This window comes from Coturnix japonica, chromosome 5, assembly GCF_001577835.2.
Source record: "Coturnix japonica isolate 7356 chromosome 5, Coturnix japonica 2.1, whole genome shotgun sequence".
Lineage (NCBI taxonomy): Eukaryota > Metazoa > Chordata > Aves > Galliformes > Phasianidae > Coturnix > Coturnix japonica.
This window is the reverse complement of record NC_029520.1, coordinates 10,548,281-10,563,591: the sequence shown is the minus strand read 5'-3', so window position 1 is coordinate 10,563,591 and position 15,311 is coordinate 10,548,281. Positions and strand designations below refer to the sequence as shown.

At 41.0% G+C, this 15,311-nt stretch overlaps 1 protein-coding gene across 1 annotated transcript; it reads right to left on the bottom strand.

Moving 5' to 3' along the window:
- Positions 1-4,172: 4,172 nt before the first annotated feature.
- On the bottom strand, positions 4,173-14,902 carry MRPL23 (mitochondrial ribosomal protein L23). Its single transcript, XM_015863843.1, has 5 exons — positions 14,793-14,902; positions 14,579-14,701; positions 14,231-14,313; positions 12,326-12,399; positions 4,173-4,534 (listed from the first exon to the last, which is right to left on the bottom strand). Exons 1-5 carry the CDS (start codon positions 14,816-14,818, stop codon positions 4,373-4,375), a joined length of 468 nt encoding a protein of 155 aa, XP_015719329.1. The 5' UTR covers positions 14,819-14,902; the 3' UTR covers positions 4,173-4,372.
- Positions 14,903-15,311: the final 409 nt, after the last annotated feature.

Below are 15,311 nucleotides of genomic sequence, written 5' to 3'. Positions count from 1 at the left end.
CTCAAAGAAGTGTTTTAAACTGGACTCCGAGCAGACCTTGAACTCTAATTCAGGCAAAAGCAGCATTGTCAGTAGAAGAGCCTGATGGCTTCCAACCCTCCTAACATAGCGCTTGTTCTGTACACCTTGCCCTGATTCACACAGTAAGCAGGCATCCCCTACCCAACCCTTAGCTCTCTCTTCAAGCCAATGAACAGGCAACTGCTGAAGAAGCAACAGTCTGTCTTAGAATGTGAAAATTCAATACCTTTCCAGATTTTTTTTTCATATAATTGAGATAACCTCAACAGATCAGGCGTTCTCTAGTCATGAACACTTTCTCACAGCAAGACAACTTTAGATCAAGCAAGCGTAATTCTCCCATTGTTTCATCCATTCAAATATTTAGCAACAATGGGACAACAATGGATCAGACTGTTGAATTTTCCTCTTTTGGCAGATGTGTAATTAGGTAGTCCCAGTACGGAAACAGACATCTGAAGCTCTGGATTACCCATTCCCAGTCTTATTTAATGTCTCCATGAAAGTGAACCATTTACCCTCCCTGCTACTTGACTTTCCACTGTACAGAACTATTTGCTATGGAATATTTGCTAGATACACCATGAAGCTGTATTTGCTTCATTTCTAGAGTTTATTTTACTTAGCCTTTTCTCTTAACCATTAGGTAGCCGAACAGAGAGGGAATGATGCACAAAGACTGGCCACTGGTCTGCAGGATGTAGTTCATATTTGACACATGGTGGCTTATACACAGAAAATAGAACTCTGAGACTTACCAGTTGAGCTGTACTACATGCCTTCCTAGTTCAACCTCTTGAAGAGAAATATTTGCATTCTCAGAGGTTACGTAGTAAGGCTCAGGTGACAAATGGGTTAGAACAGACAGATGTTTTCTCACCTGCCACCTGTGCACATCCACGCTTCTTTTTACATAGTACCCAACTGAGCAGGAGCTACAGTGCCAAACTCATTTCAAAGCTATAATGTCAAAGAAGCCACTTCACAAAGCCACCGTCCCTGTAATTCATTTCGGTTTGATGTAAAAAAAATAAATAAATATAAGTAAACAAAAGCAATTGTGTGTTCCCTCTGAAGCGTTAACGGCATGGTTGCAACAACTCTCATCATAGCTGGGTGCCTTTCTCCACCAGAGTGGCCTACGCAGGCAACTGCGCATCTGCTGATTGTTCCAGCACGTTGCTCTCTTTGGGGGGCTGTGCACGTACAAAGTGGAAACGTCTCCCCTGCACGTCAGAGAAGCCAGCAGCTGCAGAGCTGTGCACGCCAAGTGTGGGATGTGGCTTCTCCTGCACTAAAGCGAACATCAGCCTCAACCAAATTTACGTTGGTCCTTGGAGAAGTTACTCACGTGTACATCTGAACTCTTGGCCACAGGTATGGTGACAGACATTGCCAAGGACAGCTTGACACCACTGAAAGCAGGGCTACATGTGACCTCATAGGATTTGCTGATCCCTTGCATCACCCAGAACATCAGGATGTGCTGGAATGAGCACGATTTAATCAACACAACTACATAATTCTGAGACCTCACTGTCTTTGCTTCTTCACTTATCTGCTATGTTTCTCTGTTTATGGCACAAACTCTGACTTCATATACAAGTGTTATCTCCATTATCTTCTAACCTCTCTGTACAGTGTGAGGGACAGTACTTGTGAAACACTATGTATATAAAGATCTAGCACATCCTCTGAAACACTAGTCAATAAAGGACTAGGAAGGACTTGTGATCTTCATAATCACACTTCCTTGGGAAATCTGAGCACCAAAGCAAAGGGTGCTTATTTTATTTTTTTTAATCTTACCTTAATTTCACAGGTACACTGTTATAGAGATAGCTGGTAACATATGTTCTTTCTCTTAAGTTGCTTGAGTATCTGACATAATTTGGTTGTTGTAACTCCATATAGATATGGGTGTACTGATCTCTCTTTCTTCCCTTCTGTGTCACTCCAGTCAGAAACCTGTTTTGAACATGAGCTAAAAATTAATCACCCAAGGAGAAATCAGATTAGTAAAGCATGGTAGACCTGCCCTGTAACTTTTGATACTCTCTCAGCCTAGAGCATATTTGGTACTGCAAATAAACTCCTCTCAGCCTAGGTTCTCAATGGCAGTACAGAAGCTGGTGACCCCAACCTCTCCTGAGAACCAGAACACAGAAGGCAGAGAGCCTGGTGTCTAATATCTCCATTTGCTGTTACACCTAACACATCAAATACACCCTCACTTATCCAGAACTACCACATACCTGTCTGTTCGCTTGTTCAAGTCTCACCAACCACCTAGGAAGTTATATGGCAGCACTAGATGAATTCTTGTTATTTCACTGTCACCTTGGTAAAGATGGAGTTACCTAAAGCGGAAGCTAACAGAAAGGAAAGCAATGAAAAAAAACATCAAATTCTCTAACACCATAGAGTAGGAGCAAAGACTCAGACCCACTACTGATCAACTTCTAACTGAGGTGGAAGTTTGAAAACTAGCCCATTAATTTAAACCAAAAAAAAAGAAAGAAAGGAAGAAAGTAAGAGGGGCTGGGGGGAAAGCTAGGAAAACTGTTCACAGCAGAAGAGAGACCCTTTTACCTAGACAAATTCAATCCTCATACTTTAAAACTGCAGGCCAGCCCCTGATTTAACCTGGAGTTTTACGTGTCAGTACAAAACTCTTGAAGTGTTGGCTTTGCAGATATGCCAAACACAAAAACATTTTTCAGTGAACTCAGTATTTTTCCACATCTACTATTGTAACTCTCCTGGAAAGCTAGGAGTAGCAAATCCTCCTTTATCTCCCTCCTCTCAGAGCACAACTCTCTATTTAAGCACCAGCTAACTCACACAGATCATCACGCACAATCCCCCTTGGACGCTAGGTAAAGATGGGGGTGGGAGAAACACTGAAGTTGTAAGCAACAAACTGCAGGAGACAGACTGTTGTGCAGAGAGGATGTAGTAGGGGAAAAGAGGCAACTAATGAACAGAAGGGGGTGCATAAAATCTTATTTGGATCGTCTCTCTGGGGAACAGCTGTTTCCTTATAAACATCTTGCTAGCTGTCCAAACAAGAAGTTCAGACAAGAAACAATAATGGAGAGCACCCGAGTAGATGTGTTCAAGGAAAGGGCTCATTCACAATCCTGCCAATTGCTCCAAGTGGCAGAATTCAGAAGCTGAGGAAACATGAGCCACACATTTAACCCTGCACATGCTAGCATTATAACTAACAGCCTGCAGAAACACATCCTTCCATCCATGATAAAGTCCTCCCTAGATCTCTTTTTAACCCTGCTGTTCCTGACGCACCAGCAGAATGCGTTACTTGACAAAGGGAAAGAGAAATTATCTTCATCAAAGCAAGGAGAAACAGCTGCAGAGCCAAGAAATGAAAAAACCTAAACGTGGCAGCCTTGAAGGACTAAAAAGTTCTACCACTGCCCTGGCACCAGCAACTTGGAAGTAAAGGGAGGTGCACCACAAAAATAAAAAGAGTCTTTTCACTAGTTCAGAGCACAAAACAGTCTACACTTGCAGAATCTTTTTTATGCCAATACAACTGTGTCTACACAGGACCTTTGCCAGCACTGCAAGGTAGCTGTGGGCAGGGGAAGGAATATTAGCACAACTGTGCCCTTAAATGTTCCTGGGGCAGACTAATCACAGAAGGCAACTACCTGCATTGCACAACAGCCAGCAGAGACTGTGCACTACCTTTGCCCATTTCTTGAGGCTTTTGTGGATCTCTCACACACACATAGATACAAGTCTATCTAAAAGACCCTATGTCCAAAATACCTCATAGCCATTAAGGAAGGAGTGAAATCAGACCACGCACACATCTCCAGGAAAGAGGGTAGCTTTGGAAGGAAGGCAATACATGGGACAGCAAAACACAGTAATTAACAATAAGGGAAATGCATGCCCTGAGCCTGCAGTCTAATTACCTACAAATTTTTGTCCAACCCTCAGCTGTCCTGTCGTGACTTTTATACATTCTATCCAGTGCAAAACACATTTATCCTGGGAAACAAAATGCCTCCTACTTCTATTCAAATGACCTGTGGAAGGAAGAAGAAAGTAAGTACAATGACACCCTTGCAATCAGAAACAGCAAGCAATTTCACATTGCAGAAAGTTCAGAGGAAAGATCTGATGCAGTCGGATTTATTTTACCTTTTTATTTCTTTAGGGCCATTTTGTTGCAGTTGAGCAGAAACAGCCAGGAAAAAAAACAAAAAACCACTAGCAAGCACTGCTCAGGAATAAACCCTCAGTCATTCTGAGAAGAGTGCAAGTTCTACTGATTAAAATCCCTCTGGGCCTAAAGAAAGGCAGCTGGCTTCTTGCATCAAAGTCCAAACCAATCAGGGACTCCGCCTCGTCTAGGGTCACCCTTCTGGCTTTGCTGCTCTTTCTCCATGAACTTCTTCCTGAAGTCATCAAAAGCCTCAGTGTCTGAGTCTTCTTTCTCTGGAAATAGGTTGGGAAACTGAAAGGTTTTCCCTTGACCCTAAAAGAGAAAACAAATAGTCAAAAAGGCATTCCAGCCTTTCTGCAACATGTACGACACAAATAATTACAATGAAAGACCACCCTGAATTCCTGTTGGTGCAAAATGGTACCTCTTAACATCTCTTCCCAGTGCTCTCCCTCCCCTGAGATACACACATATCCCTCCCTATCAAAAACTAGCTTTCTGCTTCTTCTTCTTTGTGCGGAAATTAAGATACTGGCAATTTTCTTCATGGAATGAATGGTCAGGAGACAGACACCTCTTCAAAGACATTGAGCGAGCTCAGATACGTTGCGGGAGTCATACAGTAAAAGCAAGATTAGCAAAATAAGCAGTTTTGTTAAAGTCACACACCAACAGGGAAATACATGGCAGAGCAAGCATTCATTTCGTTAATACTCGGGATACGAGTGGTGGTTATAGTTGTTTAAATCTCGCCTGGGATCAGAAAGAACAGATCTAGCAGCTGTTATTGTAGGGTGTAATGTGGGAACCCAGAATAACAGATATCAGAGGTCTCTTATCAACTGGAAAAAAGTCTACAGTGAAAAATAATTACAGTGGGAACAATCTGTCTAATCCATCACTGATGAGATTAAAGTGATTACATTTGCATCAGTCATTCTGCCTAAAAGACAAGTCATTTTAGTGTAACATCATCATCAGATCTATGTTTCCCACTTGGAAAATAAACATTTGCTTGGTCTCTGGTTTTTATCTAACAGCAGGAAACCATTATTCTGTGGAAATGTTCTATCCCATTAACATTATCTGCTTGCTTTTTAGTGGTGTTTGCACTAAGCACAACTTCATTAAACTCAACAATATCAGTCCTTCCATTCCTTCGCATTCCATATGGGACTTTGCATAATGAAGCTCATAACTGATAGCTCATAATTCATAACTCTAAAATTGTTCTCTAAAACGCTTGCAAATCTTATCACACATTAACTTGATTGGCAGAATACTACACAGAAATCTCAACAATAGCATTTAATTGCCTTGGATGAAAACAGTTTTTTCAGATCATCTACCCTTTACATTTGAATAATAAACGTAACCGAATCCGAAGCACAATTAAGAAGCAGCTCCACAAAGGAGATGAAATGAGCCTTCCACAACACAGCTATCTATATTACATTCTGGGATCAGAAATTCGACATAATTAAATTAAAAATAAAAACCAACAAAAAACAACCTGCCACTGTGTCCCTGACCCTGCTGAATGTGTGTTATGTTCCATTTAGCCATATACACTCAACAGGGTCATTTACAGTTGTGAAAGAATTTAAACCTCAAGCATACGTTTTGGAAAGAAAAACCATGACTTATCCCAGTTGAACTTATCCAGACTAGAATCTAGGAAATATCAACTCATATGCAGCAATGCTCCAGTTGTTTTCGTAGTGCATACTTCTTGGGGGTTTCCTAAGAGCCTGACCATACTACAAAAACAACAAGGGAGCTGCTGTGTACATTGCTCCTTCCTAGATTCTAGCCTGGATAAGATCAACTGGAACAAATCATGGTTTTCCTTTCCACAACGTACACTCGGGAGTTTCAGCTCTTTTGTACCTTTCAATTACCAACAGGTATGCTTTTAATAGCTGTCCTACGACAACGGAAGCATAGTTCCATACGAGGTACAGAAATAGGTGTTATCAATGTCCTTAAACAAACCCAAAGCTGTAGCCTACTGAAATTCTTCCTGCAGTGGGATCAACAGCAAACACTCTTGAGGCCAAGGGCTGCCCAAGATGTGAGCAAGCCAAAGCATTTGGAAAATAATCTGTTTACATTATAAAAAATTACTGTGCTTTAAACTGTACTGAAAGCAGGTTGCTCAACCTCCCCGTACCTATAGAACAGATAAGGCTCTGATTCTAAGGACTCATCCATCCTGGAGTGGAAACCATTTTAGTTAAACACATTGGAAAACAATTCAGAATAACATGGCAGGCATACCACCTACACTGAAAATGTGAGAACTGTTCATACTGGTAACACTGTAGTAAGGGGTTCTTGTTATGCAGCACTTCCATTCTGGTATGCTTCCAACACCAAAGCACTCCTCTTATTGGTAAATGAAGGAAAGCTGTCCTTAAAGCATACTAACAACGTCCATGGTAATTCACTAAGCATTGCAGAACAGTTATTATTTTTAAAGGAGGGAATCAAAAATTAAAAAAGATATGCAAAGAGGGTGTAGTGAAACCAGGCAAACCTTTCAGCTGTTTATCAAAGCCCTCACGGTTCCCATTTCAAAGCTGGTGAAAGTCAAATATTGAGCTGAAAAATGTCAATCTGTATCTGGAGTCTTTTAATAAATCAAAATGAGCACAGACAAGTTGGCTCTTTCCAGCTCTTGTCTTGTGAAGAAATTCTGATTTTGGCTGGCAGCCAGACACGATTCGAAACAGCCAAGACATTACACCCTGAGAACTGAAGGTTGATAAATCTTAAGTAACAATACTATGCAGTAATACTGCGCTGTAAGACTCTGCAGTGATGAAAGCTGTATGAAAAATAGCTGTAGTGCATGCTCGGTAGCTAGTTTTGAAAAGAAGCCTGTATCTTGGGTATTTCAAAACTGTAAAAATACCAAGAGGCATCAGCTTACAGAAAGTGTTGAGAGTCTATCCAGGCATATTTATATTTGGTGCATCTTCAACATGGTGCCAGAGGCCACCAATGTTTCAGCTCATACGACACCTTCTCAAAACAATTCCCAGCAAAGAAATAGAGCGATCCTCATTCCTTTATGCAATCTTGCTTCAGATATATATTTTCCTTTGAAAAAGCTTTCCCTTGTATACAGCAGTCACCTGCCAGCCATATAGTAAATGAAATCCTAACCAAAATAAAGCAAACAACAGAATTTCTAATTACTTCATCAGAGCAAGGATTTACAAGGTTTCCAAACTGTCAGAACAAGAACTAGTGGCATATTCAAAGAGGACGCATAGTTCTGTGTTCTTACTCCCAAACCTTATCTTCGTTCAGCATTTTACCTTTTGGAAGCCATTTAACTGAGATCTTCCCCTTCAATGATTTACTGAAATTCATAATCTGACATGGACTCTAAAAAAGCTACGATTTGGTCTTCCTTTCTGTGCCAGCATGGTTACCTCAGTCAGAAGCACAGGGGAAGTGGGAGAAAGTGAGAACACCCTCCTATCTGACAGATGTGCTAAAAGAAAGCACTGTAAAAAAGACAGATACTGACCAAAACAAAAACAAAAAAAACCAGGCAATTTTGCTCAGCTAATTTAGTTTGTCTTGGAACTGGATGGTGAAAAAGTCGTTTTACAGGCACTGCAGCAATGTGAGGTGCTATCTTTGCAGTCCATCAGACAAGCTCTCGCTCCACATCTCCTCTTATGAGGTCTTAAAATGTTAAAGAATAAATAAAGCAATGAAGTCATAGAAGCATTACAAAAGTACCTAAGAAAATTAAGTCAATGTGCTGTTTTTACATGTTGGTATTCTCAATGTAGCGTCTTTCCAGGGACCTCCCTTCTTCCAAGGAATTCTAAGGCTGTACACAACTAAGATGTGTGGTCCTGTGTTAAGATTAAAGAATTGGGACCCATTCAACTTTTCTGATGCACTACTCTAATCTTCATTTCAGCTTTACCCAAATGTAAAACCGATTTGTACACAGGGCCATTATTCATTCATTACATACTCATAATCATAACAAGATAATCTTGTTATCTTTCAAGATAACAAGTGACCGAAACACTGAAATATATTTTTAACTTACATTTCAAGTCTTAGTGGTTACAAAGGGTGAAAACACACCTTGCTCCCAGAGTCTGTAGCAGTTCCAACAGCAAGTGGTACAAATTGCCTCCATTCATTTTAATGGGAGGTTAAGTGACCATAATTAGGCCCATGAAGTCAAGTGTTAGCCTTTCCAACGCTGAGCCTCATGTCAGAAAATTGCTGGAAGGATTATCCAGCACAAACTCACTTGTACTTTTCTGACCTTTGAGTCCCTTCAGAAGTTTAGGAAAAGGAGGTCAGCAAAGATATTATTATGTAGGAATGACGCAGCAAACACTGCTCATGTAAACAACTGCGAAGTCTTCTAAAGCACTTACTACTGTCCTTCAGAATTAGCAGAAAAGTGATGTTTATAGTATCCTTAACTAAAAAATGCTGGACTCCCAACAGCACGGGACTCAGTCCAGCAGTAGCAGCAAATGCAGTTAAGTTTAATAATCCAGTGCATTTCAACAATTCTCCTACTATTGCATGTGGTAACATCTGAAATTAAAATGTATGGAAAAACAGCATGCAGAAACAGCTTCAAAACCCACACAGGAATGGTAGAGCAAACAGTGCATCCAAGTTTACTCTGAATTCATTCCACATCACATCTGATGTGCAAATGGGTTAATTACTAAGCATGTACAGGACACTGTAGGCAAGGTCTAAGGAGAAAGCATTTGCAAAAATGTTCCCACCGGTGCCATCATTCATGTAGCTAAATAGGTGTTAGTCCTAACGTTGACAAGGTCAGACTCCTTTTTACAGCCATCTCCATTCGATTTCTCAAAACAGGTTTAATTAAAAATAGGTCTGGATTCCAGAGGCTTGTCTACAGTTGGGCTCCCACGGGTGCTAACACCTGCTGAGCTTAACAGTGAGAACAGTGAAGGAGGAGGAGGGGATGTTGTTGTTTCTTTTTCATTTCCATGATGTTGATGTAACTGTAAAGCTTACCAGTGACTTCTTTTCTTTCTTGCAGTTCTTTTAAGTAACACCAGGATAGTTTTAATTTCATCAGACAAAAAGGCTGTTGCTTTAGTTACTTGGCATAGACATATAGATTTGATTTGAGTTAAAGAAATAATAAATTAGAGTTAAAAAGTAGGATTTGATAGCAAAAGCAAAAATCTCTAACTTAAACCTTAATCATATTCCAGAAGGGGAAAAAAGGCAGGCTGAGTCTGGAATGGCAAGATATTGTTGATCCACAGCCTTCTATGATTTGAGTTATTTTTTTAGTGTGAAAATATTATGCTTGGACTGATCATGTATTTGTCCAGTTACAGCCTGAGAATAAAGTAAACAGCTCTGAATCTCCAAGAAATAGTATTTGGAAAAGAAAGGACAACAATTCTTACATGTGGAGCAGCTGGGGCACTATTGTGACACTTAAGGGTGTATCAACTACGACTTTCCACCTTTGAGACACTCGCAGTAAGTTAATGGATATGCACATTCTGCTGGAACACATAAGGTGATGTTTTATGAAGCGATCAAGCAAAAGCAGTCAAGAGAAATATGCTCCATTTCGTTCAGGTAAACCACACTAGAGCTGCTAGTGAATCTCACTGGGAAGTGCAATACTTCCACCTAGTGGGCAACACGGAGACTAACCCGAGACCTTCCAAAAACGCAGTTATTTTTCCAGTCATAAGCAGTTTTAACTTGAAACTGGATTTATGAGAGAAAACACAGCTGGTAAAAATGGTGGGAAAGCCCTGCTACTCTGACTCACTGCAGATGCAAAATAATTCTCATTAAAAAAGGATTTTACAGTGGTTACCAAGCTTTCCTAAATTAGGCAGATACTAACAATGGACTGCATAGGGCCTGTTTTGGCCTGAATCAGACTGTGAATGAGAATGAAGGCAAACCGTTCCATTTCAGAAACAGCGCTGGCTTTCTGGCCTCGCCCAGCACTTAAAGCTGGTGTGAACACAAAACTGGGAGCTCTCTGTCTGAGACACAAGGAATAGTGATGAAAAGCAAAAGAACCGATGAAAAAAATCTAAAGATTAGTATCCACAGGCAACTACAATAGAAGGAAAAACAGCAAAGAGCCCAGGGATGAGGTGAAGGAAGAACATGCAGACATCTACTCAAAAGGTCGGTTTCCTCACCTAGGATGCCACACTACAAGAACTTAAAGGTGAACCCCTAACTCCATTCATGGCATAGCTGAAAACACATCCTATAAAAATCTAGAATGATACTGTTGGATATCAAGGGCTACTTGCTCTTTCAGGAACCAGGAACACTCCTCAGCCACAGTACCACAGAGGTCTGCACAGTGCATTTTGCCAAGCAGACAGAATAGAGGCTAGAGAGCAATTCCTAGCACTACTGGTGTACAACTGCTTCCAGTACTACACCAGGTAATTCTCCATCACATCGTGGTTACATATATGATGATGACAACTATTCTGATCTCAGAAATTTAACCTGAAATAAACGAACATGGAAACAGTCCCAAATGAGTGGCTTTACACAGAAATACATTTTGCTTTCCATTCGTTCCCCCTGAATTTGCCTGTGGGTTACAGACTACCCCCATTCTCATCTGAACAAACACAGAAATAAGACTGTATTTAAATACAGTCAAGTAAAATTGGAGAACCGACTGAGGTTCACCAGAGATGCACATCTGCTTCAGTTTTGGGAAACAAGACTCCAAAAGCACAGCCATCACCACCAAGAGGCTGCGACAATAGAAAGTGCCTCCAATTACCTACTAAGGAACATCAACCAGAGAAAGTAACTCGTAAGACAAAATCACTCCTGACATTCAATTCCTCAGCTGTGTTCTTAATACATTAGTCATACCTAATCTCTTGCAGACAAAAACCTTGCACAGACAATAGCCTTCCCTCCAAGAGGGGGAATTTGTCCAACAAAACAGACTCTTTCTTGAAAAAGGCATGTTTTCTTTGTCGTCAAAACACAAACCTTCATCCAGAGGAGGCTGCCTTCAACTCCAGCACAGTAAATGGCCTCATATAAACATAAAACTTACTTTCTATCAACGCTGCATTTCATGCTGTCCTTTTATAGATATGGGCTGCCTACAAAATAGAGTTCTCAATTTTCCTTCCACACTCCTTCCTAAAAGGGGCTTAAAGAAAAACTTCTAAGACCATGTAAAGACTGAACAATTAAAAAATAATTATTGTTATTTCCCATTGTCTGCACACCTTTCAATTCATCACAGGTCCAGGCAAATTCTTACACAGTCTTTAAACTGTTAAAACCACACAATATTCCCCCACACCAACTCAGTGTCCCAGAACAGAGTAATACTGAGGTTGTGTAGCCAACAACAACTTTGAACAAACGGTTTTACAACCATAAATAGCATTCCTTTAATGTAATTTTGGTACGTGAAAGGTTTTTCTTTCATGAGTGACATTTCTTTTTTCCTTGTAGCCAGGTAAGCCCAAGAGAATTCTGAACTATAATGTGCTCCTGTTACGAAAGAAACTCATAAGAACATGAAGCTCCTTTTCCACTGGGCAACCAACATACATTTTAGAACCCACTTTAGCCACAAAGCACACTTATTAGACATGACTAAAAGCTCCTCAGGGAACATGCCTTAGTCTTCTCTGACATCCAAAGAGCTTTAATAAAAAGTTCCCTATCCTTACAATATATTCTTTTACTTACTGGACATTCAGTAATCAACCACACAAGTCATGAACTTTCCAGAGTACAGGGTCAGTGTGAAACTCACTGGCAAAGCAGCACCATATGACATCAGACCATAACTTACATAGAAGCCTCAGACAAAAACGGGACTTGAAAACTAACATTCTGTTTGAATTTGTTTTTCAACTAAGTCATTTAGATCAGCAAATGTCTTTATACATTCTGGAACACATTAAAAAAAAACAAGTCTACATTAGAGGACTGGAAGAAACAGTCAGCCAACTGGACAATTCACTAAGCATTACTTCCAGCTTGGCTGATAAACAGCTCCTTCTTCTTTCCCTGCAAGCATCCATGTTAACTCACCAGCTGTACATAGGCAACCTTGTAATCTGGCTTCTTCACTCTCTGATTCCTATGGTTTCTCTTGTTGTTTGCACCTGCAAAAAAGAAGAGGCCCATCTATAACTACACAGGACTTCCAAGTACCCAAAAGCAAGAGGAGGCCGAAGGGCAGGGGTGGGGGGGGTGCTTCACCAACCTTGATTTTTTGTTAAGATTCCTCTTACTCCTTCAATATCAACATACATATTACACTGCAATATTGCAATTACTAAAATGTACTGAAGCTGGTAAACACCGCTCACATATAAGCAGAGGAGAGACATCACCAGGCTCAAACTGCTGACATGCCTTCATGGTCACAACACAAAGTTTGCAAAGCAACAAAGTGAAAATTCTTCTGTTTACAAGGCCAGGAGAAACAAACTATCCTCCCAACATTAACAGCTTCAGCCAAATAATGAGGAAATAATCACTGAGCAGCTTCAGACTGGTCAATTTTTACTGCTCAGCTAATGAGAATGATGTATTGTCAGACACATCAAAAAATTACACTCCATATAAAGAAAACAAAACAACGAAACAAAACAAAGCACCTTCGCTTTATGCACTTTGTGTTCAGAAGTTCATTTTACTCCCCGCAAGGAAGAGGATTAAAGCTCCTGAATGATGAGACATCCTAAACCTTTCCTCTTATATCCTTCACTATATACATGTTAACACTTCCATAAGTTGTGAGGAACGAAACAAGGTCACAAGGACAAGCAAAAAGATTTTTCAGTGCTGTTTTTGGAGTGTTTCTGTACTGAGTGCTGTAATGGAGTGTTTTTGGTATAAGACTTCAGTGTTTAAATAGATATATTGCAGATGATCTTTGTTTTCCTTTTATTCTATTATGTGTTCTGAGTTTTACAACCTCCGCTTGATGCTTTATCTTTCATTCTCCATTTATTCACAATTACAGCTCTTTTTACCCTATGACTTTTTAAAAACTGCCCCTGCTCTTGAGATTAGAAACACATCACTCAATTCCTTTCCTAGTCAGTGAATGAAAAAGAAGAATCCAGCCTAAGATGTCCTGACCAACAAGTCGCTATCTATGTGATTAATGCACTGCCTGCTAATCAAAAACATACGACAGAGAAGTTGTATTCCTGACTTTGAACAGCACACAAAATGCATTCAGAGAAGCAATGGAGAAGGAAGTGTTCATATGTGAACGTGATTGTACACAATCCTAGCCTAGCTCAGTTAGCTCACCAAGCGTGAGTCTGGCATAACTAGGAATGGTTTTTGCTGTTTTTTCTTTCTATTTGTTTGGGGTTATTTTGGGGGGAGAAGTGGAGTTGTTGTTTTGGTCACTTTGTTTGTGAGTGGTCACATGTGGGGAGGGGGGTTTGTGCGTGTGTGTGTGGTTTTTTTTTTTTTTTTGTAGCACTGGGTTCTTGTTTTTTCATTTTATTTTTTGTAGTGAAGGAACACAGTGAGTGGATGCATACAAGTCTACAGCAGGAATGCGGTAACTACAAGGGGGAAAAAAAATGGTAAAGATGTGTTTCTGATATTATCTACTTGTCTAATTGTGTATCTTTTTTACCTCTACACACTGTGGCCTTTGTCAGACCATAACAGCTCCTCTCTGTGCAAGTCAGGTGAACTCACAAAGCAGCTCCTTCTGAAGTGAGTGAGACTGATTTTCACAGGGAAATGCTACCAACTACAGACGCATCTAGGAACAGGTCAGAAAACAGCCAAGATGTGAAGGCTTTTTAAATTAAGGTTTTTAAAAGAAAAAGCTGATGTTGGAACCTAATCAAAGCATTCAAACACGAAGTGGTACACGTGAAGTGGCACGTACTTATTTTAAGGGACAAACAAGATGACCAAGGAAACTGTAACCACCCCTTTGAACTGCTCAACTGCGCTTACCGTACTGTATCCTCGTCCTCACAGCAGCTACCGGCACGTTATAGATTTTCTCAAGGTAATTCTTGATATCCACTTTTGTCATTCTAAGCAAGGAGATGGCATTTTGGGAGGGGGGGGGGGAAGAAAGAAGCAGAAGGATGAGTATTTAACAATAGGGAAAGAAAAAAAGGAGAAGTATAAATATTTAACTAAGTTCAAAACAGAGCCAGAGTAGATATAGGATATATCTTATAGGATATATCTATAGGATATATCTATAGGATATATCTATAGGATATATCTATGGGATATATCTATGGGATATATCTGTAGGATATATCTATAGGATATAGGGCCGCCCGCACTCACTCCATAGAGACGCGGAACTGCACGGTGTCCTCGGGCTGCGGCACACCGGGCCGCACCGCCAGCATGAAGAAATTGGGCCGAAAAATCCGCAGCTGGGGACCTCCCAGCTGGAACAAGGGGTACCTGAGGGGAGAAGACGAGCTTGTAAGCAACCAAACGACACCATTACAGCGCTAACCCTATCCCCCTACCCCACATCGCCCAGTCTGCTCACACGAGTTTCTTGCTGGCCGCCGCCATGGCCGCCGCCCGGCCCGGATGTGCTGAGACCACAGAGCGGCTTCCTGCGGGGAGGCGGACACGGCTAGCGCCCCCTGTCGGCGCGGAGGCTGCCCCCTATAGGCACAGTGGGGCGCATTCACAAGCACGGAGAGTGGAAGGGGAGACAGCGATGGTTGGGGGCCACCTCTTATGTAGGATGGTTAAGGTTAGAAAGGAATACTGAGATCACCTGGTGAGGCCTCATCTGGAATATTGTGTCCAGTTCTGGGCTCCCCAGTACAAAAAAGACAGGGATCTCTTGGAAAGAGTCCAGCGGAGGGCTACTAAGATGGTGAAGGACCTGGAGCATCTCCCCTATGAGGAGAGACTTAGGGAACTGGGTCTGTTTAGCCTTGAAAAAAGAAGGCTGAGAGGGGATTTGATCCAGGTTTATAAATACCTGAGGTGTGGGAGCCATAGTGGTGAGGCTGGTCTCTTTTCTGTAGTGCGTGGGGACAGGACTAGGGGTAAT

What these genes read in the sequence shown, in the direction of transcription:
- MRPL23 (XM_015863843.1), bottom strand. Translation starts at nt 14,818, where the DNA reads ATGGCGGCGGCCAGCAAGAAACTCGT. An exon ending in CAGTTCCGCGTCTCTATGGA is followed by an intron (nt 14,314 to 14,578) that starts GTGAGTGCGGGC and finishes CTCCTTGCTTAG; the next exon opens with AATGACAAAAGTGGATATCA. An exon ending in GAGGACGAGGATACAGTACG is followed by an intron (nt 12,400 to 14,230) that starts GTAAGCGCAGTT and finishes TCTTTTTTGCAG; the next exon opens with GTGCAAACAACAAGAGAAAC.